The 25,771-nt window shown below is 40.1% G+C and overlaps 1 protein-coding gene across 9 annotated transcripts; it reads right to left on the reverse strand.

Moving 5' to 3' along the window:
- Positions 1 to 3,030: 3,030 nt before the first annotated feature.
- LOC144503840 (BTB/POZ domain-containing protein KCTD18-like) lies at positions 3,031 to 25,477 on the reverse strand. 9 transcript variants are annotated; one of them, XM_078228795.1, is made up of 7 exons: positions 25,380 to 25,477; positions 24,523 to 24,714; positions 19,107 to 19,318; positions 16,448 to 16,641; positions 10,909 to 11,003; positions 7,112 to 7,214; positions 3,031 to 5,781 (listed from the first exon to the last, which is right to left on the reverse strand). In XM_078228795.1, the coding sequence occupies exons 2-7, from the start codon at positions 24,689 to 24,691 to the stop codon at positions 5,205 to 5,207; spliced, it is 1,350 nt and encodes a 449-aa protein (XP_078084921.1). In that variant the 5' UTR covers positions 24,692 to 24,714; positions 25,380 to 25,477; the 3' UTR covers positions 3,031 to 5,204. The 9 variants fall into 9 exon arrangements, with proteins under 9 accessions (XP_078084921.1, XP_078084928.1, XP_078084920.1 ...); XM_078228802.1 differs by having other exon boundaries at positions 10,957 to 11,003; positions 25,380 to 25,396; XM_078228794.1 differs by having other exon boundaries at positions 25,271 to 25,387.
- Between the last annotated feature and the right edge of the window lie 294 nt (positions 25,478 to 25,771).

Below are 25,771 nucleotides of genomic sequence, written 5' to 3' on the forward strand. Positions count from 1 at the left end.
GTGTCTGGCAATTTTAAATGCTGAGCTACCATTACAATTATCTCTGCCTTCTTCGCCCCTTCACGCAAGTCAACTGCAGTTTGTTTGCCAATTCCAAAAGCTTTGTTTTAACTACCTTTTGTAAACCACTCTAAGTGACCTCTTCCACACTCAGGAAATATTTAGCCACTGAAAGAGCCATTATTCCACAAGGTACTCCCTATTTAAACTAATTGAATGCAAAACCGGAGAAGAAATAACAGGACCTCAATACTCACTATTTTATAAATTTTAATCCCAATTTTATTAGGGTATGGATTAAAAAAAAGCAAAGTATGTTATGAAGCCTAACTAGACCCCAACAGTTTTTTTTGTTTTGGCATTAGTGTGAAGATAAGGTGTTTCACTCCAGGTGTGATTCTATTGACACAATAGGAAACTTTTATCAAAACAAACTTTATTTAACAATACAGTTTAACTAACAAAATGAATCAGCTTAACATTTAATATTTGAACAATACTTAAACATGACAAGGTCCAATTGTTAACTGATAACCTATCCCTAGGAGTTCCAGTTCAAGCAATATTCCTTACATAGATTTAAAACTGCTCTTCAAAATCAGTTAGCAACACACAGGCTTAAGTGCTTGTATTTGGGCTGCCAGTCCTTGAGCCTCCAGAACATCTTTGGAGAGAGAGAGAGAGAGAGACAGACCTATTTCTCCTGGCAAGTCCCAAATAGCAGCCTTCACAGAAAGAGAGGGACCTCTTGCATCTTTCAGAAACCAACAATAAGTTCCTGCGTTTCCCTGTAAGCTTAAACCCTTCCCTTAAGCACATGACTCTGTCAATCAGCCAAATCAAAACCCTACTCTGAAATCCCAAATTAAAAAAATGCATGAACTCAGATTAAAACAAACATCCCTAAACTAAAATCAATTAACCTTCATTCTCTGCATGTGAGCTGCCTGGTTTGCAAACAAATCAGCACCATATAAATCAGAGCTTAATTTTAAACATACCCCACACAGGAAACATGATATAAATGCATTTCTTAAAGGCACAGTATCATCACACTATCCTAGCTTCACCAATCGAACCAAAAATTCCCCTCCCCTCTCAGCATAGCGTACAATTAATAAAATTATTCCAGGGGTTCTGATATGTATTGTTGCCCTAAATTTCATTCCATGTGTGAAGAATCTATTGATAGTAATCCTAAATTTAATTTGAAATAGCATTCTGGTATTGTTTATGTATAGGTTTGCTGACTGTAATTAAATGTATTGCTGGAGGTTTCAGCAACACATCCATCCTCGTATCCTTGTAATACACTGCCTTCCAGTGCCAATTTGAAAGCAGGACTCATTTCCCAATTGGATGATGCTTGACTGTCACCCAAACAGCCTTCCCTCTCCCCCCATTTTCAATATTATTATGTCTGGTAAAGATAAATGTTCAAAGAAAATGTTCTGCTGGTTTCTCTCCAGGTTTGCACAAAGCAGTGTCCTGGGAGATTGATCTTCAATTCTTGGAGACTCCCGGCCAATCCTAGAGGGTGGCAAACCCAATGGCATGTTCATTTCTACAGCTCTGGAAGGTTCAACACTCAACTGCTTTGTTTAGTTTACTTGGTTTTTCCTCAGTCCTCTGATACTAGGTCAACTTTGAACGACAGCAAAGTTTGTTTCTCAGCGATCAGAACTGTATGAGAGGGTCGGTCAGCCCAATTTCACTTTTCTACCTGGTAGGGAAATTTAATTCTCTTCCCCAACTCCACCACCACATCGCAATAATTCACAAGTGCCAGAGAAGAACACAATATTTGAATGAAAATAATAAGTTTAAAAGCACAAAATTTTTAAGCAGAAAGTGAATGAAAACAGAACAAACATGAATGAAAAAGCCAGAATTTCAAAACAATTAGAGAAACAAAAGGTCAATGGGTCAGAGTGCCTGAAGAAAATCAGTGCTACTTTATTTGATAGCTTATTGTACCCTCTAATGTAATATTGAGCTAAACAGATCAGGGAGGTCCCAGGCTCAATTTGTAGTCTTAAATTATGATCTCAGTCTGAAACACAGAAAGAATCAAGATAGATCTTAATGCTTCAGAAGGTAAGGAGAAAATGAATTCAGCCCTATCCAATGATGTCTGCTGAGAAAAACATTTGCAAAGATCTTAGGTAAGGACAAAATTGAGTTATGTTGGAGCATGTGGGACTAAAAAGAATTACTGCAATTTCTTTGACCAATACTAATGTATAGTGAAATATCATGTTCCACTATCACACCAAATGTTTCCAGTTACTTACCCAACTCTTTGGAAGTGTTGCTACAATCAGCTTCCACTGGCACTCTTGGCCTTTGCGAAAAATTGTTAAATCACCAACAATAATCTCCACACAAATAACCTCCTGACCCTCAAATGCCAAGGCTCAAGTATGAAGAATGACTACTTGGGTGATGTCCCAGAAAACACTTGTGGAACCACACCTCAAGGAAATCAATGATTTCAAGAGAAAATGCAAAGATTGAGGATAGGTGACCAGTGATTGCGTGCTTAGTAGTTCACTTAAAGAAACATTTTAGATAGAAGTAAAACAATTACAGGACAATATCATTTGGTGTAGAATACTCCAAAGCAGCACCTAAATCACTTGGGAGTAACACTTGGTCCTTGGAGCGTGAAATATATGCTCTTATTGGAATATGGCAGGGAGTTTATTTATCAAATCTGCTTGATTAACATGGTGGTTTATTATCTGATTCAATTTAATTGGCTTCTAAGCACCTCGTGCTTGATCCTTTTTAAAAAAAATCAACTGCTCACAACTGAGTTTGTTTTGTTTCCATTGTCAATGTCCCAGGTTGATATGGACAGCTATTGGGAAAGATCAAAAGGTTAGGATGAAGTACAAGCATCACAGAAGTGTATCACACAACATTAAGTGTATTTCCTCAAGCATGGATTTTTTTTAGCTATACCACAACACTGATAACTGGCACAGGGATCATACAAACTTAGTAGGAAAATCATAGAACTATAAACGCAAGCAAAATCATGTTTTATTTTCCAAGTAAAACAAACAGTTGACTTTTCAGGCATGGATCATATAAATTTTAAATATAAAACTGGAACCAATAAAAGTTTTACATTAAAAACCTAGACATCTGTCATCAAATGTAAAGCTTGCTCCAAATAAACCTGCGTCTGACTCAAACTCCAGTGTATTGAATAACTTCTCACTCACTGCCATTATAAGTAGGGCTAGTGATTTGTCACAGTGCAATACCCCATGAGTTTCTACATAGCTCATTTAATTTGACTTTTCACCCAAGTTGAGAGATTTTGTATCAAGCTCTGGATGGACCGAAAATGTCAGATTCTGAGCAATAATAAAACATTTGTCCTAATCATACAACTTTCTAGTTCAGGTATAGTCCCTAAACAGAGGGCATTGATCCAAAACAGAATGTTTCCCAGTCTATGTTAACACTGACTACTGTCACTACATGAGATTTATGCATTTTAATCAATAAAATCAAACTTATGAATAGAAAAATGATTTATGGTTGAAACCTGAATAGGCAACAGTAAATACTGGAACTAATGGATTCCTTTGCAGGCTATCAATCACATCACCACACATGCAGCATCACACTTAAACTTACACCTGACCTGAGCAGCAGCGTGAAACCCTAACAAACCAGATACAAAAAGAAATGTTGAAAATTGCTGTTTCTGCTCTCAGTTTGACAGTTAATATACAAATATTCTTTCCACATCTGAAAATAATGCCCAAATTTGTTTTATTCTATATAATCTTGTTGTGTTTTTAGCATCATAACAGTAGAAAGGTCCATTCCAGAATATCTTTATCTAAATGTGAAAACAGACAGACCACCTATTTTAAGATTACAGCCAAGCAAGCCCACGCTTGAACTGTAATGTCCAACTAAAACCCGAGCTTGAGAAAGACTCTATTCACACCCTGTGCCACATTAGATTACATAGCCAAGATTAGCGATGAAAATGGGAGTGTGGCAAATAAAATGAAAGGGAAAAATATATTTGTTTATCCCTTAAAATTGACCAATTAAATTTAAAACCTCATGCTCTATATATTGTTTGTCTAATGCATTGGCCTTCTTTCTCCCACACACACAAAAAACTTCATTAAAAACATGGTACAAGTTATGGCAAAATGTTTCCACCAGACCAGGAACTGAAGAAGTGAGGGGCATGTGAAATTATAGTTTGTCAATTGGCATTTTCCTCTATTCTCCAGTAAATTAATATATAGTCCATTATTACTATTTTATGATCATTGCTGGTGTCTCGATTGCTTGGATCAGTAACACTCTCACTTTACGGCAAAGTTCATGTATGTTGTCCATTTCAGCTGCATGTTCCACAGTAAGGCTGCTGTCAGCTAAGGCAGTTAGTTTCCCAGCCTCCACAAGGACTCTAACTAAATTTTTCACTACAAATGTTCAGGAACAGATACTGTTTATCTAGTGTCATTTTGTTAAATGCTTCAAGGTTGTCAACTTTAAAATATACTCAACTGCTGCTCAGGAGGCAGTACACAATTAAAAAGTAGATTATTTTGGTAGATGTGATCTCCAGTACATATTAAAGTACACCACCATGTTTGCATTTAAATTCCAAGATACAATTAATAGGTATTAGAAAAAAAACAATTTCTTCCCTCTTCATTCTTCTGAAGCTATTTACTCCAGAGACTGTGGTCGTTCTATGGTATCTTGCTTAAGTGGCCATTATTTGATAGCCTGATAGTGAAAATTAGCAGACAACTTGAATATAAATGTGAGAGGTAAAGGAATCATAGCCAAGCCCAGTCTTGGTGTACACACACACATATGCACGTACAAATTGATGGATAATGATCAGGTGCAAGAGACTTGGGCAAAAATTCCCTTCCTTACTCCAGAGTTGTTCAATACAGATGTAGCACTGCTATCACCACCTAAACAGGAGGTCAATTAAGCACAAGCTAGAGACCAAAACGGAGACCCTGGTCGATGTTCTGCACTGAAAAAGCCCATTGAACCATCAGTGAAAGGACAAATTTTCCATTTCTACCTATACAACTCTTGAAACCCTTGAGAAATTAGGTTACGTAACAACAGGATTCAAATGCTCAGTCCTATCAAACCACTTCAAAAGTCCCATCCCTCCTCTCCAAACCACTGACAATTTAACCATTCTCATCCTTTTTTCTATTATTTCCACACAAGTCCTCTAGATAGTCTGCCTTCATATTCACAGTACTGGAGGCGTGTTGGTTTTCTGAAGTACTAGGTTGTACATCTGAAGTGATCGGATGCATGTCTCTTTCACTCTTGGTTGGATCTGCTGGTGTTACAGCTGCTGCAGTAGGTGGTTTCCTTTTCAATTTGATCACTCGATTCACTATTACCTTCTTTTCCGGCAGTTTGACTGCTGCAGTGCAACAAGACTCTGTGGTGCTTCCAGCATTCTGGGATCTAACAGGTTGAGATGTTTGGGTACCTGATCCAGAAGCAGACCCTGTGACACTGGAAGATGTTGTCCTGTGGTTTACAAACACCCCAGTGCTTAATCTCTTTATGGTTGTGGCTTTCAGATGAACCAAGGTGTTTGACACCGTTTTTGAAGCATCACCTGGCGTTGACAGTTTGACCAATCCAGAATTCTTCACTTTAATGCGGGTGCTGGTGGATGGGCCAGAGAACTCCACGGGTTTCAGGTTCTTTTTGGGAGTTTCCATTTCTGCTTCATTGACATCAATGTGTCTAGAAGATAAATAAAACAAATTTGAAGGAGCAACTCTGACTGAATCCATAAAAAAGGAAGTTAATCCTTTGCGTATTGATGTTCTTTAAGTTAATCTTTAATTGGCCATTTGGCGATCTAATTGGTACAAATTGTAAACTGAGAATTTGATGTGAATTTTACAAAACAGAATATTCCTCATTTAGACCATTTATGAAATGGGACAAAGGAGAATATCAGCAAAGTGACTATGACTTCTGTGATAGTCAAGAAGGGCATCCCAAGATAGTCCGTACTAATTTTTGAAAGACAACATCAGCTATCCATAGCAACAAACGGACCTGGACAGTAGATTTTAGTTTAATTTGATCATTTATATGAAGTTTTCACATTATATTCACTGTTGTAAGCCAAAAAGGTCAAGATGCCATTTTGTACTAACATTGGGCCAAAGAAGCCATTTTGTAATCCATAAAACTATACAACCATTAACTTGTACTAATCAAGAATTACTGTATAGTTAGATGATAGAATAAGTAGGGCCCCAATGTATAACTGAAGCACAAGTAATTAATCATGTAGTTATTAAGGCTAGATAATATACTGTTTGAAGTTTAAAGTATTAATTTGCTGCAAATCAGTATTTCTAAACATTCTGTTGTTGTCTGTGGGAACAGAGAGCACTCAACTATTGTCTCTGACTATTTAGGGCAGGTGCAAGAGAATGAATGGAGATTTGTCCAAACTCAGATAAAAGACCATGAACTGTCCCATTGTTCTGCTTCATGGAACAATGAGCGTAAATGGCTAAATCCAATAAAATTAATCCAGTAATAACAATGTCCAATTGGATAACAATAACAGGACTGACTTGAGATGAGGTGATGCTAATTCAAGGGTTAAAAGTGGGTTTTGAGACCATCTTGGTCCATAGTCGTGGTGGTACAGAGTGCTCCGTGGGGCAGGATTTGTGAGAAATCACTGTGAGGGAACCTGAGGAACACTTACACTTCTACTTGGGATGATCGCCCAAACTGATGGTGTAAGTCAGTCATACATGTTACTTTTTTCCTTTCAATGAACTTTGATATGATTTTCTTATGTCAGAGTCCTGTTTTGTCTTACAGTCAGTCTCATTTGAACTAAATCGTTTCAGAGGGTCAATTCAGAACTGGCTAATTAAGAATCTAAATACATCCTTAAAACAGACGTATGTAGAAAAGCAGTTTTATTAATTGGATGCTCCAGAGTCCAGGTATCCCAGTTTGTAAACCTATGTTCTATTATGTATAAAATGAGCCACAGAGAAATTTTAAAAAGCCACAACACACAATGAAATAAAGTACCTACCGCTTCTGAATTGGTGCCACCTTATCTTGGCTGCCCTGCAGAGGTCGGCCTTCCAGAGTCCAACATTCTATCAATTCCTGAGGCACTCTCCAATAACTGACACCTGCAGGTAAAGTAAGACATTGAATTTGCTTGCTACAAATGATATTGATGCAAATTAAGAACCTAACGCCAAGACAAATTGATTATGCTCAAATGCAAGGAATAGAATAAAAATTACTTTCACTGAATATTTTGTTAATGCGGGGTTCAAAACTGTAAGAATTAAATAGAAATATCAATATTTGTGCAAATTATATCACTTTGCAGACTGTTCATTGCAAGTGTCATCTGATTTTAATTCCACTATCTTTGTAAAGTTTGAAAAGTTAAGATACGTAATCTTACATACTGTTATACACATATCTCTCCCACTTTGATTCATGCTCAAGTGTTGAGGATAAATAGTTCAGTCCATTTCTAAAAATCATCCTTTGTTTGAATTACAAAGCCATCTACAGAAAGATCTTTCTTTTTAAAGAGTATGGAAGTCTGAAATTGAGAGAAATACAATAGCACAGCTGCACTCTGATGAGAGCTGGCTCGTTATCATCTACTTCTGTGATCGATGCTTGTATTTGGCAAACAATCAATAATGCACCATACCCCTCTCATTTAAAACAGGACGACTCTTCCTATCAGCTGAAGTACACTTATGTCTCAATTCAAGCCAGTCACAGTGTGTCACAATGAGAAAAGTGAATTCTTTGTTAACAGCTGGAAGCAATCATTCACTGCTTACAACTTGTTTTTTTCTCTGAAAACAGTAAACTCTAAGAAAACCATATTACAGTGAAATCATAGTGAGTCAAACTCGAATAACATGAAATTCTGGTTATGTTGAAGTCGTCAACCATTCCTGCCAGCAGAAAAGCAAATCTCAAAGAATGATGCTCATGTTGAGCCGAGGCTCTGCATCGGTAATGTCGGATTAGCAAACCTGTCTAAGCTAGTCTTATGACCAAGCTGACCAATCAGAGCAGAGTTAGATCACAGAAGAGCGCGACATCGTGGAGCGCTGGGATTATAATCATTTGACATCAAGATCTCCCTATCCAAGGACGGGTAATACCTACGAATATGGCTAAACAGAGAAAGTTAAAAGTGTTGTCGATCCAAAGATGAAGTTGATACAGCAAGTGGAAAATCATGGTGCAAAGTGTAAAGTGCAAAGGAGTGGGAGATTCCTCTCCAGCAATGAAGAGGATGAGAACGGCTGCCTATTCTGATGTGACGAAGCTCTGCTAATATGGTGCAAGTCAATCCAAGCAGAGAATGTTCCCATCCCCAGTCCAATCCTTTAGGAAAGGGGAGGCGTTTTGGCAAAAAGGCCGGGCCATTGGCATTCACCTGTAGCAATGGATGGCTGGAGCACACTAAGACAAGGCAAGGCATTGTCTCTTGTGTGGTAAGCATTGAAGGTGAAGCAGTTACAGCAGCGATGAGATGATTGGCTCCAAAATGGTCTGTCCCATGTCTTAAACAAGTATGTACAATGCAATATTTTTAACACAATGAAACCAGAATGTTTTGCCATCATTTTCCAGACCACTCTTTGATGATAATATGTAATGGTGGAAAATGGAGCAAGAAACATGTCACTGTTATCGTCTGCGCCAACATGGATGGCACCAAAATGCTGCTGCTTCTTGTGATAGGAAAGTCCAAAAAGCCACGTTGCTTTGCAAATGTCAAGACATTGCCCACAGAGTCCAAGGCTAACAAAACCAGCTGGATGACCTTCAGCATTCTTGAGGCATTGATTAGGAAAGTGGACAAAATGTATCCACAAAAGGAAGATCATTACCCTATGCACTCCGACCTCAGTGGCCTCAAGCTGATGTTCTTAGCTCCCAACACCATAGCCAAGCACCAGCCAATGGATATGGGGGGATTCGGTACTGAGAAACCCACATCTGATGTCAGCTGATCTCTCAGGTTATTGACACCATCGATAAGGAGTACAATCCAACTGTTCTAAAGGCCATGTTCATGATGAAGGGCACAATTGGTAACTAATTTCACCATGCTGGGTGTAAACAGGTTATGGCAGCACAAGGCACTGAAAACGAGAAGCAGCGTGAAGCCTACCAACTTGATAATGAGGCTGTTTTGCTCATCTGCAGGAGGCTGGTATGGAAAGTCAAGCAAAACAATCATGGAAACTTAAAACAGAAGTGGACAATGTGGTACACTGCATGATGGAACTGACAGATGATGCCTTGTCAATGCTGTACATTCTTCAACCTTCTTCGAGAAGCCCAAAGCGGCCAATTCCATGAAGAGGCCACTTTCGTTCACCTTTGGCTCGATCACCACAAAGGCAAAGGTGCTACGGGATTTTGCACTGCAGCATAAAAATATCATAAACATGTTTGATTGCACTGATGACATGGTGGACTGTATCATGCACATCTAAAGACACCACACACTAAGCAGAGAAAGGTTACAGAGATTTTCCAGACTGAACTCCCAACATTTTTCAAAACAAAGCTCCGGCCTTTTATAAGGTCAGGCCATTGTAAGATTGGAGCAAATTGAATAAAGACTTTATCACTCACTTACCGCTTTACTGTATTTTAATTTAGCATATGAAACTGTTGTTTTCAACATGGACAGCATATGTAGACATATCAGGTTACATATGCATTCATGCAAGGATGGGCCAGCTATCATGAAGCTCCAAGTTTGTCGGTGGATCCTCCGGGATTCAACATGATCAGGATTTTACTTTATAATGTGCTTTTGATTGAACCAGGTGCTTCTACACAAATTATCTACTTTCTACAGTTTAGAGAAGGCATGAATTTTGATGTAGAACAATGCGGTTATTTTGCACAAAATAGGCTCCCAGTTACATCCCCAGATGCTCCATCAACGCTGACATTCAAAAACAGGATGAATAACTGCAGTAAGACTTCAGAAAGGGACGAAAATTCAGAAAGATACGATTGAATATTCTGAGGAATAAAAGCCGATGGAAAACACAATGGGATGCAATAGATGCAAGGTCAGATAGATTTGCTGCATTGTTGCTTGATTTGCATGGGAGGGGAGAGATAGAAGACAGTTGATGTAACTCTTATTTAGAACCTTAAATGAATTTGTGAAATCCACTAAACAGCAGTTTGTGCAAACAAGGTCTTTGGGACGAGAGTCTCAGAAAGATGAATGGGCTATACTTATCTTTCTAATTAACTCAAAGCAACAATGGTGAATGTACTCTGCATTCTACCACTGTTTTCTTGACAGTATATTTACAACATTTCCATTCAATTGTTCGACAGAATAGATTGGAATTGGATCTTCAATAGAAGATGTGCTTTTAACATTTAAAATCATGCCCTATATAGACTATGATATGAAAAGTGTTGAGCTAAAATAAAGATCAGAAAATTGATCGAAACAGTAGATCCACATAAACCACCACTTGTGACATGTTTATGAAGCGTCGATACTTGACCGGAAAGCTCTCACTGTCACAAGGTGCACTGGAATTTGTCTAGTAGCTGACGGCTGAGATCTCCTTCCCTTTGGGCTCTGTAAATGAAACGTTGGCTCTTTATCCAAGTCCAGTGACAGTACTACAGTAGATAGGTATCCAATATAGTAGAAATTATTAAAAGAAATATATCTTCTCCTGATGCACTGACTGGAGATATTTGTGATAACTGAAAACATGGCCTAACATATATCTGAGCTTTACAGCTCACCTCCAAAGTCTTAAATGTTTTTATGTTGACATGAAGCGTAAGTACCTCTTCCCTCCCAAGAGTCAAAAGCATCCATCATTTTTTTCAGCTCACCAGCCGAGTAATAGCTCCATATGTATTGTAGATTGTTCCCAGCTTCCCTGCAAAGATGAAAAGAAACAAAGAAATATGAAGCAACATTAATGCAGGAAATACAATTAGACATTCAAACTGTAGCTCATAACGGCTACAACAGTTTAAAAGTTATAACTATTTTTGCAGATTATAGTTTATATTTTTCCTCATGTATCTATTTATTACCTTACAAATATATAGATTGATAAAGAAGTTATCAAGAAGGCAGATGTTGAGATGGTTGAGAGAGTACAGTTTTAAGAAGAACAATGATTTCTCTCACAAACTAAGGCTAGAATGTCTGGGACTGTTTGATAAGTTTGGGGAGGAAATTAAGTATAACGAGTGGTGCAGGACATAAATAGAAGGAATAATGGGAGCTTTGCTCATGCAAATATTTATTGTTGTGCTTTTGTGCTGAATTCCGAAGGTCCATCAAAATTAAAACATGAAAAGGACTCAAAGTGGACAGATAAAATACAAGCTCATAATAAGTTATGTTCATTTATAGCATTCCCTGCATTAACTATGTAAAGGAAAAAAAAAATTTTTTTTAAAAGCTCAACTTTTTAATTAGCAGGAACTATAACTTTGGATTCGCCAATTCAGAGCTATCTGCCTTCAGAAGAACTTCAGCAGATTTTTAAGAATTATGTACGAATATTCAAAAATGAACCCTCTCAAGACTTAACCATTTTCGTATCCTTTTCGCTGAGAGATAATAACGCTATGGCTTTGAAGGGAAAATGAGAGGCAACTAAATGCATAAATGGGTTTGGGCAGCAGTAGGATGAGGAAACATTGCAGGTAACAGGGCTTGTTTACACTGAAAAGGGTGATCTTATTGAATCATAATGAGCTTTAATTGGAGCACATGAGAAGGAAAGGACAGAGAAAGGAAGGGAAAGGGAACCAGGCCACAGAAGGGAAGAGCACGCATTGGGGTAGAGGTCAGGCAAGGGGTAGAAAAGAGCACTGTAAAGGGTAGGGAACACAGCGTGAGCACAAGAGTTAAGAAAGAAATAGTACATGTGTGAGGGGTAAGAGGGAGTGTGTGTGCAAGAGATGGGAGAAGAGTGTGGACAAGGGATAGGAAAGCGGGCGCGGTGCAAGCAAAGGGTCAGAGAGAGCACGGCGCAAGCATGGGGTTGGAGATGGACAGTGAGAGTGCGGTACAGGCAAGGAATAGGAAAGAGAGACCACAATGTGGGCAAGGAGTATGAAAGGAAGCACAGTGCGGACAAGGGGTAGGAAAAAGAGAGTGCAGCGCTGCGAGGGGTCATCACCTTTGGAATGCCACTCTGCTCCTTAAATTTCTCTGCTAAGCCAGAGCTCCGCAATTTCTGGGCAGGATTTCTGATTCCGGCTTCTCCAGAAATGCAGAGTGTACCTGAAATCCAACTGTTTCCTCAGGGCACTGTATCATCAAGAGAAGACAAGCCACAAATCCTTTTATTAAACTACCTGCAAAATTCTGCTAAGTATTCACTAAGCTGGGACAGCTTATCAGTGTGAAAATGCATGAATGGCAGAGAGAACGAATGAGTGAATGGATGAATATGTAGATGTGTAAGGGGGTAGGGTGGAGGTGGAGCTCGGGTGGCAACTGGGCATGTTGGCAGGGTGGCATTTGAGCAGGGCAGGCAGTTGTGTGAGGTAGTAAGTGCATAAAGGTGGCAGGTAGGTAGCTGGGAGAAGTTGTCAGGTTGGGGGAGGGGGGGTGGGAGTCAAATAGTGAGGTCAGGTCAAGAAAGGTCAGGAAGGATTCGGGGTCTGTGAGGGGAGTCGGCGTGGGGTTGGATCAGGGAATTGGGGTGCAGTGGGTGAGTCAGGGGGTCAAGAGGCTCAGTTGGAAAATTACCCAGGAGTTAGACTAGGATTTTTCTGTCTAACATTTCCTTGGTAACTATCCAGATAAGTTATTTGGAAGTTTCCAACATCTCCGAATCGAACTCAGAGTCAGAAAGTTTTTCAATGGGGCATGGGGAGCAGGGTAATTGTCTATCAGAAGTTCAAACTTCCCTGGCAATTCCCAGAGTCACTACATTTGGTTAACCAAAGGATTCCATAGCTTATCATGAGGATATGTCTCCAACTATCCAGGGACCACATGATTTGCGCCATCATCTACTGAACATTTGCATTCTATAATATGGAATATAATATAATAGAATTCTTAAATATTGATGAGTGTGTCGTAAAGTATGAATAAAGAAATGTTAATTGGAATATTAGATCTGACTGTGGCAGCTGATGAGAGAACCAGCAAGAGGAAAAACCTACTCGACCAGGTCTTACTAGTCCTCACCAATTACCTGCCACAGATGCATCTATCAATGATAGCAATTGTAGAAGTGACCACCTCTCAGTCCTGGGGAGAAGACATTGTCCCACCTTCCCGTTGAAGATACCCTGCATTGTTTTGTGCAATGCTTCCAATATCTTAAGTGGGATAGATTTAGAATGGATCTAGTAACACAAAACTTGGCATCCACAAAGCACTGGATACCGCAAAGACTATGGGCTTTGACAACATTCCAGCAATAGCACTGAAGACTTGTGCTGTTAACTAGCTATGCCCCAAAGCAAGTTGTCCCAGTAGTTACAATACTGGCATCGAACAAACAATGTGGAAAATTGCACAAGTTGTTCTGTCCATAAAAAGCGGGCAAATTCAAACTGGCCAATTACCACACCATTAGTCTACTCTAGATCAGCAGCAGCGTGATGGAGGGGGTCGTCAACAGTATTATCAAGTGGAACTTACATAGCAATAACTTGTTCACTGACGCGCAGTTTGGTTTTTTAGGTTCTGCCAGGGACACTTCGCTCCATGACCTCACAAGAACCTTGGTCCAAAGATGGACAAAAGAGCTGACCTCACACATTGAGTCAAGAGTGATTGCCCTTATCAATGCAGCATTTGAGCAACTCTGGCATCAAGAAGCTCTAGCAAAACAGAAGTCAATGGGCACTCTCCTCTGGCTGGAGAGGCCGCAAAGATTGCAGTTATTGAAGATCAATCATTTCAGCCCCAGGACACCACTGCAGTAGTTCCTCAAAACAGTATCCTAAGCCCAACCGTTGTCAGCTGCTTCATCAATGAGTATCCCTCCATAAAGTCAGAAATGGGGGTGTCTGCTGATGATTGCACAGTATTCAGCACTATTCACAACTCCTAAAGCAGTCCGTGTCCATTATTAACGCCACATGAGAAGGGGTATATGACTCTCTGATCAAACCACTAAGTCTGACTGCAACACGGTTTTCTTGAAGGGTTTAGAATGATAAAAGTATTTTCTCAACATCTGTGTTTGGCCACTTACGTACTGATAACAAGGAAATGAGGCAGACAGGCTGTTTTTGAACTTTATAACAAAGGGGATAGCTATTACGGAGTTAAAAAGCCACCCAGGTAAAGAGAGCAGATTTTAAAAAGTAAACCCATACTTCTTCAACTTTTGTGACACACGCGCGCACACCATCCGTGTGTGTGTGTGTAAGTTACACTGTGAGTAGTTACTTTCTTAGCCACATTAAAATTCAATGCGAAAAGATCAAAACAAATTTGAGAGTTCACTGTTTACGAGTCTCTGGCTGTTCAGTGTGGAGAAACTTTTCCAAGTTCCTTTAGATTGCAGGAGGTGAGCTGAAGCCCATGTAACTGCAATTGCTGGAGGCAATTTTTTTTAAAAAAAATCATAATTTGTCTCTTCCAGAAGTTGTTGAGGTTTGCACCCGAGGTTCCTTTCAATGGATTTCAGAAGAGGTTTTTTTTAATCTTATGTCTGAACCACTTCATGGCTGGGTAGTGAATAGATTCTGTAATGTCCCCACAGAGGCATAGTGGTTAGCACTGCTGCCTCACAGCGCCAGGGACCAGGTTCAATTCCGGGCTCGGGTGACTGCCTGCGTGGAGTTTGCACGTTCTCCCCGTGTCTGCATGGATTTCCTCTGGGTACTCTGGTTTACTCCCACAGTCCAAAGATCTGCAGGTTAGGCTGATTGGCCATGCTAAATTGCCCCTTAGTGTCATGGGAATTAGAAGGATAAATGCGTGTGATTATGGGGATATATTGGGCCTGGATGGGATTGTCGTCAGTGCAGGCTCGATGGGCCAAATGGCCTCCTTCTGCACTGTAGAGATTCTATGAACCCTGATCGAATCATTACCCTTCTTGATGAGATAGGAAAACAGAACTCCATAGAACCACTGTTCCATCAGACTTTGTGCCTCCACAGAAGAGGCAGTCTTCTAGAATTGCAAGGGCTGTCACCAATAAATTTCAGTAAATTCCTTCAAAATGGTTCTTGAGATCCTCAGGCGTGACATTCCAAGAAGGATGTCTGAATTTCAATTCACAGTAGAACTTTCCAGAAATTAGTCTACTTGCAATATCAGATGTCAGGTGCCTTGTGCCAGCCACCTTTATTCAGTGTATTTTCTTGTCTTTAAAAAGTCCTTTTTAAACAGTTCAGAATATGTTCGGTCAGCTAATGACAAATTAATAACACTCATGCACAAGTTACATCATCATGACACCATTTGCAGCAAAACCCGGACAACATTCTGGCTTGGGCTGAGAAGTGGAAAGTACCATTTGCATCACACAAGTAGCAGCAAGTCTCCAACAAGAGAGGATAAAACTCTCTCTCCTCGAGATCAGTGGCAGTAACATCACTGAATCCCCCTCATCAACGTTGTGGGGTTTACCATTGACCAGAAACTTAACTGGATCAGCCATATAAATACTGTGACTACAAGAGCAGATCAGAGGCTAGGAAAACTGAGACAAGTTATTTAACTCCTGGCTCCACAAAGCCTGCCCAGCATCTATATAGCCACAAGTCAGGAGTGTGATGGAATACTCTCCACTTACCTAGATGAATGGAGCACCAACAACACTGAAGAAGTTCAAAACTATCCAGGACAAAGCAACCCACTAAATTTGCATTCCATCCAGCAACTTGAACATCCACTCCTACCACCACTGACACACAGCAGCGGCAGTGTGTACCATCTACAAGATGTACTGCTGCAACTTGTTAAGCCTCCTAAGTCAGCATCTTCCAAACCTGCATCCTCTAAGAATTGTGACATCCTCAATTAAAACAAGAAATACTTTGATAGCTCAGCTTAACCGATGAAGGTACACATTTGCTAATATGAGAATTCTTCATTGGATGACTGAGCTCATTATACTCTCAATCAATTGACATAACATAGCTCGGTGAGCCAAATTTAAATATCTGGTAATTCCTAGACACAGATTGGCAGTAAATCCCCAAAGGTTCTTTGGCAAGGAATTCAGGAGGCAGGATTCCTCTGGTATCTTTTGATCAATATATTTACCAACCCCAATGTTCTTCATGCAAAATAAATGGATCACAGGTTAAACAAGACATGCACTACAAAGTGGAAAAATTTACATCATACATAGCAAATGATTGCCGGATCAACCACTTTTACCTCTTATAGATGCTTCGACTTTTCATCCTGCCTCCCAGCTGTTTCTCAATGGCTCCGATCCCCTCAGTCTTTGATGCAAATACTCCTAGGATCTTGCTCTCACAACTGGCACCACAAGTATTAAGATAGTGCAGGATCCACACCGCGGGGTTTGTGCAGATTAACCCATAGGAATCACATATGTCTGTCAATGCCTATATTTAATAAGTGGATCAATAACAATGAAACCATTGATTATTTGAAATGATTGACGTAGCTACTTTAATTATACCTATCTTCATATGGAGCAGTATTGGAGAGATGCATAAGTAAAAACAGTTCTTAAATTAGGCCATCGTTGGCAATTTTCTTAGCCCCAATTAAATTTTGCTGTATTAAGAACATAAGAACATAAGAAATAGGAGCAGGAGTAGGCCATCTCGCCCCTCGAGCCTGCCCCGCCATTCAATAAGATCATGGCTGATCTGAAGTGGATCAGTTCCACTTACCCGCCTGATCCCTATAACCCCTAATTCCCTTACCGATCAGGAATCCATCTATCCGTGATTTAAACATATTCAACGAGGTAGCCTCCACCACTTCAGTGGGCAGAGAATTCCAGAGATTCACCACCCTCTGAGAGAAGAAGTTCCTCCTCAACTCTGTCCTAAACTGACCCCCCTTTATTTTGAGGCTGTGCCCTCTAGTTCTAGTTCCCTTTCTAAGTGGAAAGAATCTCAAACAAATACATATGTAATACACCAGCTGACAGTAGCTTCTGAAAGCAACATACTGTTAAGATTATAAACTCCAAATTTAATTATACCATTGCAAAATATGGGATAAGGTGACAGTATTTCTATTTATCTTGCTTTAATGTTAATTTCCAATAACACAAGTGTCAAATGGACGGATAGTAGTTGGAAGTTTTGTAAACAGTTGCGTTGCGTTTCTGTTCTGGGCTAAATCAAGTAATTGCACCCAAATTGTGCTTGAGGTTGAACTGGTGAAGTTACAGTTCCAAATTTCTGCTAAAATTCATTTGCACATTCAGAAATATTAATTTTTCCATGAACCAGTGCAACCAAACATTGCAACCATCATAATCGTTCCTTTATTTTTCCTATCCCTTGTTCCATTTAAGATTCGGGGACTTTTTGATTCAATTGAATCTTCAACCAGCACAAAAGGTTACATGAACACAAATGGAGATTTTCACAATAACTTCATTGCAGTGTTAATGTAAGCCTACTTGTGACTAATAAATAAAATAATAAATAAATGATTTTGCATATAGCCCAGTAATGCTTACAATTTGCAATCTTCTGCGCTGGTTCAGCCACTTGCACTGGGATTGGTATGCAAAACTTGCATAACCAAGCAGAAACTCTACCCCAATAATCCACTGTTCCAACTAAAAAATGAAGTCTGAGAATAAAAGCAAAATACTGTAGATGCTGGAATCTGAAACAAAAACAGAAAATGCTGGAAAATCTCAGCAGGTCTGACAGCATGTGGAGAGAGAACAGAGCTAACGTTTCGAGTCTGGATGACCCTTCGTCACAGCTCAAGTGTGAGGAATGTATTAGAGGTCTTAAAAATGATGCCGCTATCAGCTTTGAATAATTTTATTGGTGAAGCTTACAAGTGATCACTAATGAATTCCCCTGTTTCTCACCAGGTAGCCTCAACTTTGTGACAAAACTGAGACAAATCAATCTTGACCTCATCAGATGTCACATGCAACTTCAAGGTTTCTGGATAATAATGATCCAACTAAACTCTGGCCAGTTTTTCACTTCCTGATCAAACGTCCTCATTGCAGGGCAAGCTGAGATCAGCTAATTCCAGAATCAAACCTGGATTCACCTGGTCTGCATGGCTCAGGTACACTGGAAGAAAGAAAGAATCTGTACTTACATGGTGCTTTCACAGTGTCAGGACATCCCAAAGCACTCCACAGCCAATTGAACTAAATAGTTTCAGAAAAATAATCACCGTACTGTAGGAAACACGGTGACCAGCAAGGTCTCACATACAGTAGTGTGGTAATGACCAGAGATAAATATTGGCCAGGATATTGGGGTGAACCCCCATGCTTTTTTCTCCAAATAGTGCAAAGGAATATTTCTGATGTCCATCCTAGAGGATGGGGCTTCGGTTTAATGCCTCATCTAAAAGACAGCACCTTCAACAGAATAACACTCCAACAATATGGTACCAAAAAAAAAAAATCAATATTTAGACAAGTCTTGAGTCTTGAACACATAAAGACATAAAGTACCACAACTGAGCCAAGGTCAATACTTGATAAACTTGCAGAGTTACCAAGGAGAATAAAAAACCTTAGAATATTTTGAACCAGTGGAAGGTATTGTTTAGTCTGACAGAGTTAAACTTGTTATATACTAGCTTCAATAAAATTGAACATTCTTCAACATCATTGTTTTTCAGGAATGAAAATAACTCCGTGTCAGATGATTAAGCAAGAATTTGTCATCAATCAAAATCATAAAACAAAAACTTTCATGATCAATTGTCAAAACAATGCTCAACACAGTTCTCTTATTTATTTTCACTTGGCTTAATTTTTTGAAAAATAAATGCCATATCTTTTTCAAGTAACATTACAAATCATATTACAAATTTCTGAGTAAACTTTGAGACAAATGTTACAAACCTTTTTGATTTCAATATTAGATCGGGAACAATGTCTCTCCATCTCACTTGACAGATAGTCAGTCAAACTGTAGGGATAGGGAATGCCAAAGTAATCTGCCTCTTCCTGTAATGCTACACGAGTTCTCGCTTCCTCGGGGATGCAAAGCTCCCCATGTAGATAATCCAAGAGATATTTGAAGAGTTTGCCATCTCGTTCAATAAGGCAAGCCCCTATAATAAAAGAATAGATTTTACACTCTTAAACTTCAGCGTTGCCACATCTCAAATTCAAAGAAATCAGTTTATAGCTCAAGTAGTTTATCTTCCAATTCGTAAATCTCATGTTCACCTCATGACTCAGCCAAGTAAATTGTGCCATTCTTCAGTAGGCTGTTGCACGGTAATTCAATATCACAAGCAAAGTAATCCATCTCAGTTAAAGAAAAAAAGGCTTCTTAAAGCAAGAAGTAATGAGGCATGGTAGCCTAATAGTTGTTTTGTTTCTCTTCCTCATGGTGCACAGGGCAGACTTTCAACAAGCAAGTCTTCACCTGGAACAGGTCAGCAACCCTGTCAAGGCTTATAACTTGAGCAACACCATTCCACATCAAGCATGGCTGACCAGGAGTTTCTCCCACGTTTACCGCCAGCCACTGGCATGTGTTGGAAGGATTTTGGAAGTTGATACTCAACCTGTTAGCCACGTTATGAATGTACCTTCCTTGGCCATCAAGTCCTGGGGTGGGACTCGAACCTGGAGCTTCTGGTTCAGACATGGACGCTACCCACTGTGCCACAAGACCTCCAGCCTAATGGCTGTAACTGGACCGCTAATCGTGAGGCTTGGACTAATGATGCAGAATTCAAACTCAATTAAACATAATCTAGATAAAAAGCTGTTTTTCCATAATGGTGATCATGAAACTATCAAATTGTTGTAGAAAACCATCTAGTTCACAAATGTCCTTTAGGAAAGGAAATCAGCCAACCTTACCTGGTCTAGCCTATGTGACTCCAGACTGATAGCAATGTCTTAAGTGCATTCTGAAATTATCTGAAGCCTGTAGCTCAGACTGAAGGGAAAGTGGGAAAAAGCAGCCTAGAGGCCATGGCAAGCAAATATAAAGAGAATGGCACTCCCAGTCATGTTGTTTCTGAGCAGAGTTTTACATTACATAAATTATTAGTTGCTTTCATTTTGTGATGAAGCGAAAAATACTCAGTGCTATAAAATGACAGATGTAGAAGTAACATTTCGTAAAGGAGCATACCAGAAATATAGAACTTCATACAGTTCAATTTTACTTTTGGGATCTATAAGAGATAGCTGCCTCAAAAACATCCATTAATCTGAACGATAGTTAACTGATTTAATGTTTCATTCCCCAGTCATGGGCAGAAAATCACCTACGATCATTTCTCTTCCCATTCTCAAACCATTACCTCTTGAATTCCTCAAGGATATAGCCTTTGCCCCCTATTTCCCACGTACATGCTGCCCCTTGGTAACATCAGGTTGATCAGAACCAAAATGCATCAGGTTCCATATGTGCACTGACTTCACTCACCTCTGCCACATCAGCAACTCTTTTGACTCCTCCACAGTCCTTAAATTGCCCCACTGCTCATCTGACATTTCCTCCAAGTAAATATTGGGATGACCAAAGCACTATTTTTGATGTCCACTACAAACTCCATTTCCCAAGCACCAACTCTATCCCTCACCATGGCAACTGTCTAAGGGCGAACTCCACTGTTCAGAAACTTGTATTGCATTTGAGATGAACAACAAACTACATAACTACTTAGGAGAGCTAGGAGGGGACATGAGAAGTCCTTGGCGGGTCAGATCAAGGAAAACCCCAAGGCTTTTTACTCTTATGTGAGGAATAAAATAATGACCAGGGTGAGGTTAGGGCCGGTCAAGGACAGTAGTGGGAACTTGTGTATGGAGTCAGTAGAGATAGGCGAGGTGACGAATGAATACTTTTCTTCAGTGTTCACCAAGGAGAGGGGCCATGTTTTTGAGGAAGAGAAGGTGGTACAGGCTAATAGGCTGGAGGAAATAGATGTTCGGAGGGAGGATGTCCTGGCAGTTTTGAAGGTCGATAAGTCCCCTGGGCCTGATGAAATATATCCTAGGATTCTTTGGGAGGCAAGGGATGAGATTGCAGAGCCTTTGGCTTTGATCTTTGGGTCCTCGCTGTCCATGGGGATAGTGCCAGAGGACTGGAGAATGGCGAATGTTGTTCCTCTGTTTAAGAAAGGGAATAGAAATGACCCTGGTAATTATAGACCGGTTAGTCTTACTTCGGTGGTTGGTAAATTGATGGAAAAGGTCCTTAGGGATGGGATTTACGACCATTTAGAAAGATGCGGATTAATCCGGGATAGTCAGCACGGATTCGTGAAAGGCAAGTCGTGCCTCACAAATTTGATTGAATTTTTTGAGGAGGTAACTAAGTGTGTTGATGAAGGTAGGGCAGTTGATGTCATATACATGGATTTTAGTAAGGCGTTTGATAAGGTCCCCCATGGTCGGCTTATGATGAAAGTGAGGAGGTGTGGGATAGAGGGAAAGTTGGCCGATTGGATAGGTAACTGGCTGTCTGATCGAAGACAGAGGGTGGTGGTGGATGGAAAATTTTCGGATTGGAGGCAGGTTGCTAGCGGAGTACCACAGGGATCAGTGCTTGGTCCTCTGCTCTTTGTGATTTTTATTAATGACTTAGAGGAGGGGGCTGAAGGGTGGATCAGTAAATTTGCTGATGACACCAAGATTGGTGGAGTAGTGGATGAGGTGGAGGGCTGTTGTAGGCTGCAAAGAGACATAGATAGGATGCAAAGCTGGGCTGAAAAATGGCAAATGGAGTTTAACCCTGATAAATGTGAGGTGATTCATTTTGGTAGGACTAATTTAAATGTGGATTACAGGGTCAAAGGTAGGGTTCTGAAGACTGTGGAGGAACAGAGAGATCTTGGGGTCCATATCCACAGATCTCTAAAGGTTGCCACTCAAGTGGATAGAGCTGTGAAGAAGGCCTATAGTGTGTTAGCTTTTATTAACAGGGGTTTGGAGTTTAAGAGCCGTGGGGTTATGCTGCAACTGTACAGGACCTTGGTGAGACCACATTTGGAATATTGTGTGCAGTTCTGGTCACCTCACTATAAGAAGGATGTGGAAGCGCTGGAAAGAGTGCAGAGGAGATTTACCAGGATGCTGCCTGGTTTGGAGGGTAGGTCTTATGAGGAAAGGTTGAGGGAGCTAGGGCTGTTCTCTCTGGAGCGGAGGAGGCTGAGGGGAGATTTAATAGAGGTTTATAAAATGATGAAGGGGATAGATAGAGTGAACGTTCAAAGACTATTTCCTCGGGTGGATGGAGCTATTACAAGGGGGCATAACTATAGGGTTCATGGTGGGAGATATAGGAAGGATATCAGAGGTAGGTTCTTTACGCAGAGAGTGGTTGGGGTGTGGAATGGACTGCCTGCAGCGATAGTGGAGTCAGACACTTTAGGAACATTTAAGCGGTTATTGGATAGGCACATGGAGCACACCAGGATGATAGGAAGTGGGATAGCTTGATCTGGGTTTCAGATAAAGCTCGGCACAACATTGTGGGCCAAAGGGCCTGTTCTGTGCTGTACTGTTCTATTCTATTCATAACCACTCTATCACTAAGCCGGCCGACTTCCACCTCTGTCACATCACCTAACTCTGCAGCCTGTCCCAGTACACATGCTGCTGAAACCCTCATCCACAACTTTGCACTTCTAAACTTGACTATATCAATGCATTACTGGTCAGCCTCGCATCTACCACCCTCTATAAACTTGTGCTCATCCAGATTTCTATTGCCTGTGTCCAAACTCGCACTGCGCTGGATCCCAGTCAAGCAAATCCCCAATTTTAAATTAGTTTTCAAATCCCTTTGGCCTCGACCCTCCATGGTGTTATTCTATGATTCTATAATTCTTTATTTGTGTTCAACAGTCCAACAACCCTCAGATAAGTGCATTTTTCCAATTCTTGACACTTACAAATTCCCAATTTTAATCACTTTGTCATTGCCAACCCTGCTTCCAGCTCCAAAATTCCCTTCATAAACCCATCAGCTTTTCTGTCTTCTTTTAAAAACTATTGAGTAACAATTGAGCCAATTTGCCACTCATTATGTGGTGTTCTTAAGAAATATGCAAAAACATTTTAACGCAGAATGGTTTTCTGGCCACATTTATGCCACTTCTTACCTCTACCGTTTACATTTCAATCTTGCCACCAGAAGTAAATTCATTACTACAATTAAAATCATGCTTACAATAGCATGTTGCCAAACAGATCAGGATCAACTTTTGCACACAACCTGCATATTCTGTCTTGACACAAGTTAAAAACATTCAAGTTACATTTACAAAATTAAAGCACTTTCACATGTGAATATCATGCAAATTCTCCAACTTCTGTGAGAAAGTAATCACTGCCACGACTTTGCAAATGTTTCAACCCAAATTCTAAGTGAGCATATACAACTGAAAGGTAAACACTTTTGGATCTCATGCTTGAAACAACAATATTTTATTTTACATCTGCCATTTTGTTCCCATATAAAACATGGAACGGAGTCAACCATCATTACTGAAGTGACGAAAATTTGTTATTGAAGAATAATAGTGAATGTATTCTAGGTGCTGTGGATGTCTAATCCTGATCTGGCTTCGATTTTTAAATTCTTATCCCTGTGTTTAAATCCCTCCATGGTTCACCCCTTCCGATCTTTGTCATCTCCTCCAGTCCCACAGTCCTCTGGAAAATCTGTACTTTTCTAAATTCTGGTCTCCTGAGCATCTGTGATTTTGTTCACTCCTCCTTGGTGGTCTTGCCTTCAGTGATTAAGGCCCTAAACTCTAAATTCCTCTGTAAATTTCTGCCTCGCTCCTTAAAACATAGATCTTTGACCAACCTTTCGGTCAACTATCACCTTACGTAGCTTGGTGTCAAATTTTGTTTGTGAATACTCCTGTGTAGCACCTTGGAGCATTTTACAATGTTGAAGGTGCTAAATGAATGCGAGTTGTTGTTGCTGCATGTAACTGCAGATAAAACTGGGCTGGGCCAAAACTCAGCAGCACAAAAACAGCAAAGTTTTTTTCATAGTCAAATTGTCTTTATCACGTACTTGGTATGAAAACAGGGCAATATTCTGGCATATTCACTTAACTAACTACATTAGTATAATTAATGAAATGTTCCTACACACCATTTAGTATCAGCCATGTCTATTTTCATATCGTGAATCTGGGATTAATTGGCATTAACACGTCACTATTTTTCCCAAATCAATGTTTTGTTTATAAACAAGGAAAACCAGTGACTGGAAGTCTGTAAGCATGTTGCACAAATTGGTTTGAGTGACAACTTGCAACCTTTTCATTACCTGATTCATCTAGTTTCAAAGGAAATCGTCCACTAAACATTGCACTAAGCATTGAGTCTTTAAAACGACAGAGGGAATTGCGCCTGGCTGTATACAAGCAGCCTCCCACATTCAATGTGAGAATGTCAGAAATAGCTTCCCTCTCACAAGACTCCATGGCGCGCAACATCCAATCACTTCATCGCTGAAATTCTAAGTGCAGAAAGCAAACAAAAATTAATAGTTTGTTGTTACAAAGATAACTCAAATGCTACTTAGCATTTAAGATTGCTGCCCTAAGCATTACTTACTAGTCAGAACATATGTCCAGAAATTACAAAAACAATAACTGATTTAAAGTTAGTAATATCTAACTATCATTTTGATTATGCATTTGAGAAGTACCATGGATTTTTTTTATGTCAGAGGAGCTATACTGTATCATTAATGTACAAAACAAATCATGCAGAAATCTAAGAAAGGCAACACAAAACCCAGATGAGTTTTGATGGCATGTTGCAATAACTACTGCAAATTATTTGTAGGGTCTAAGGAGCTTTGGCCTTGAGGTTAGCATCCTCACTTTTCCTACCCTAATGGGGCATGAACGAGATTTAATAACAAGCAGAGTTGCTATTAGGCAGACAGTACGGTTTTTTAAAAAACTGATCCACTTTTAGCTTCATGCTGATCAGGACCTATCAAATCCCGGGTATTTTCACTGAGCTTCAGATTATTTCCATTCACTCCGAAAGGGGGAACTCCTCACAGACAATCGCTTTACTTCACTCCCATTAATCTCCATCTCAGCAGCACAGATTGAGAAGCTAGCCACCAGCCGCCATCTCCCCCCACCCCACCAACTCTGCTTCACTTACCTTCCTTCCTCCCGGACAGGCGCACGATGATGACGGCGATGGCCAAGAGCAACCGCGGTTCCTCCGCCTCGCTGACAGACTCCCCTGGACCTCCGTCTGCTTTGTCGCCTGGTGGCTGGAGTACGACACAGACCCTCTCGCTGTCGGGCCCGGGGAGGGTGAATGGAGTGCGGGTTGACCTCCTTCTGCTTTGCCCCCTGGCGGCCGGAGAAGGAAATTTCTCTGGCGTCTTCCTGTGACCTCAATATGCTCCACAAGACCATGATCAACTTGAGCATGATAAATTGGTCTTGACTCAAGAAGTCAGATCCTACTTTAATACATCTTGGAGGGCAATGGTGAGCAGTCAGTGATACTATTTTTATGACTTTGATTGTAAAGTGTTGTATTTA

Source organism: Mustelus asterias, chromosome 14 (genome assembly GCF_964213995.1).
Source record: "Mustelus asterias chromosome 14, sMusAst1.hap1.1, whole genome shotgun sequence".
In the NCBI taxonomy this organism is placed as follows: domain Eukaryota; kingdom Metazoa; phylum Chordata; class Chondrichthyes; order Carcharhiniformes; family Triakidae; genus Mustelus; species Mustelus asterias.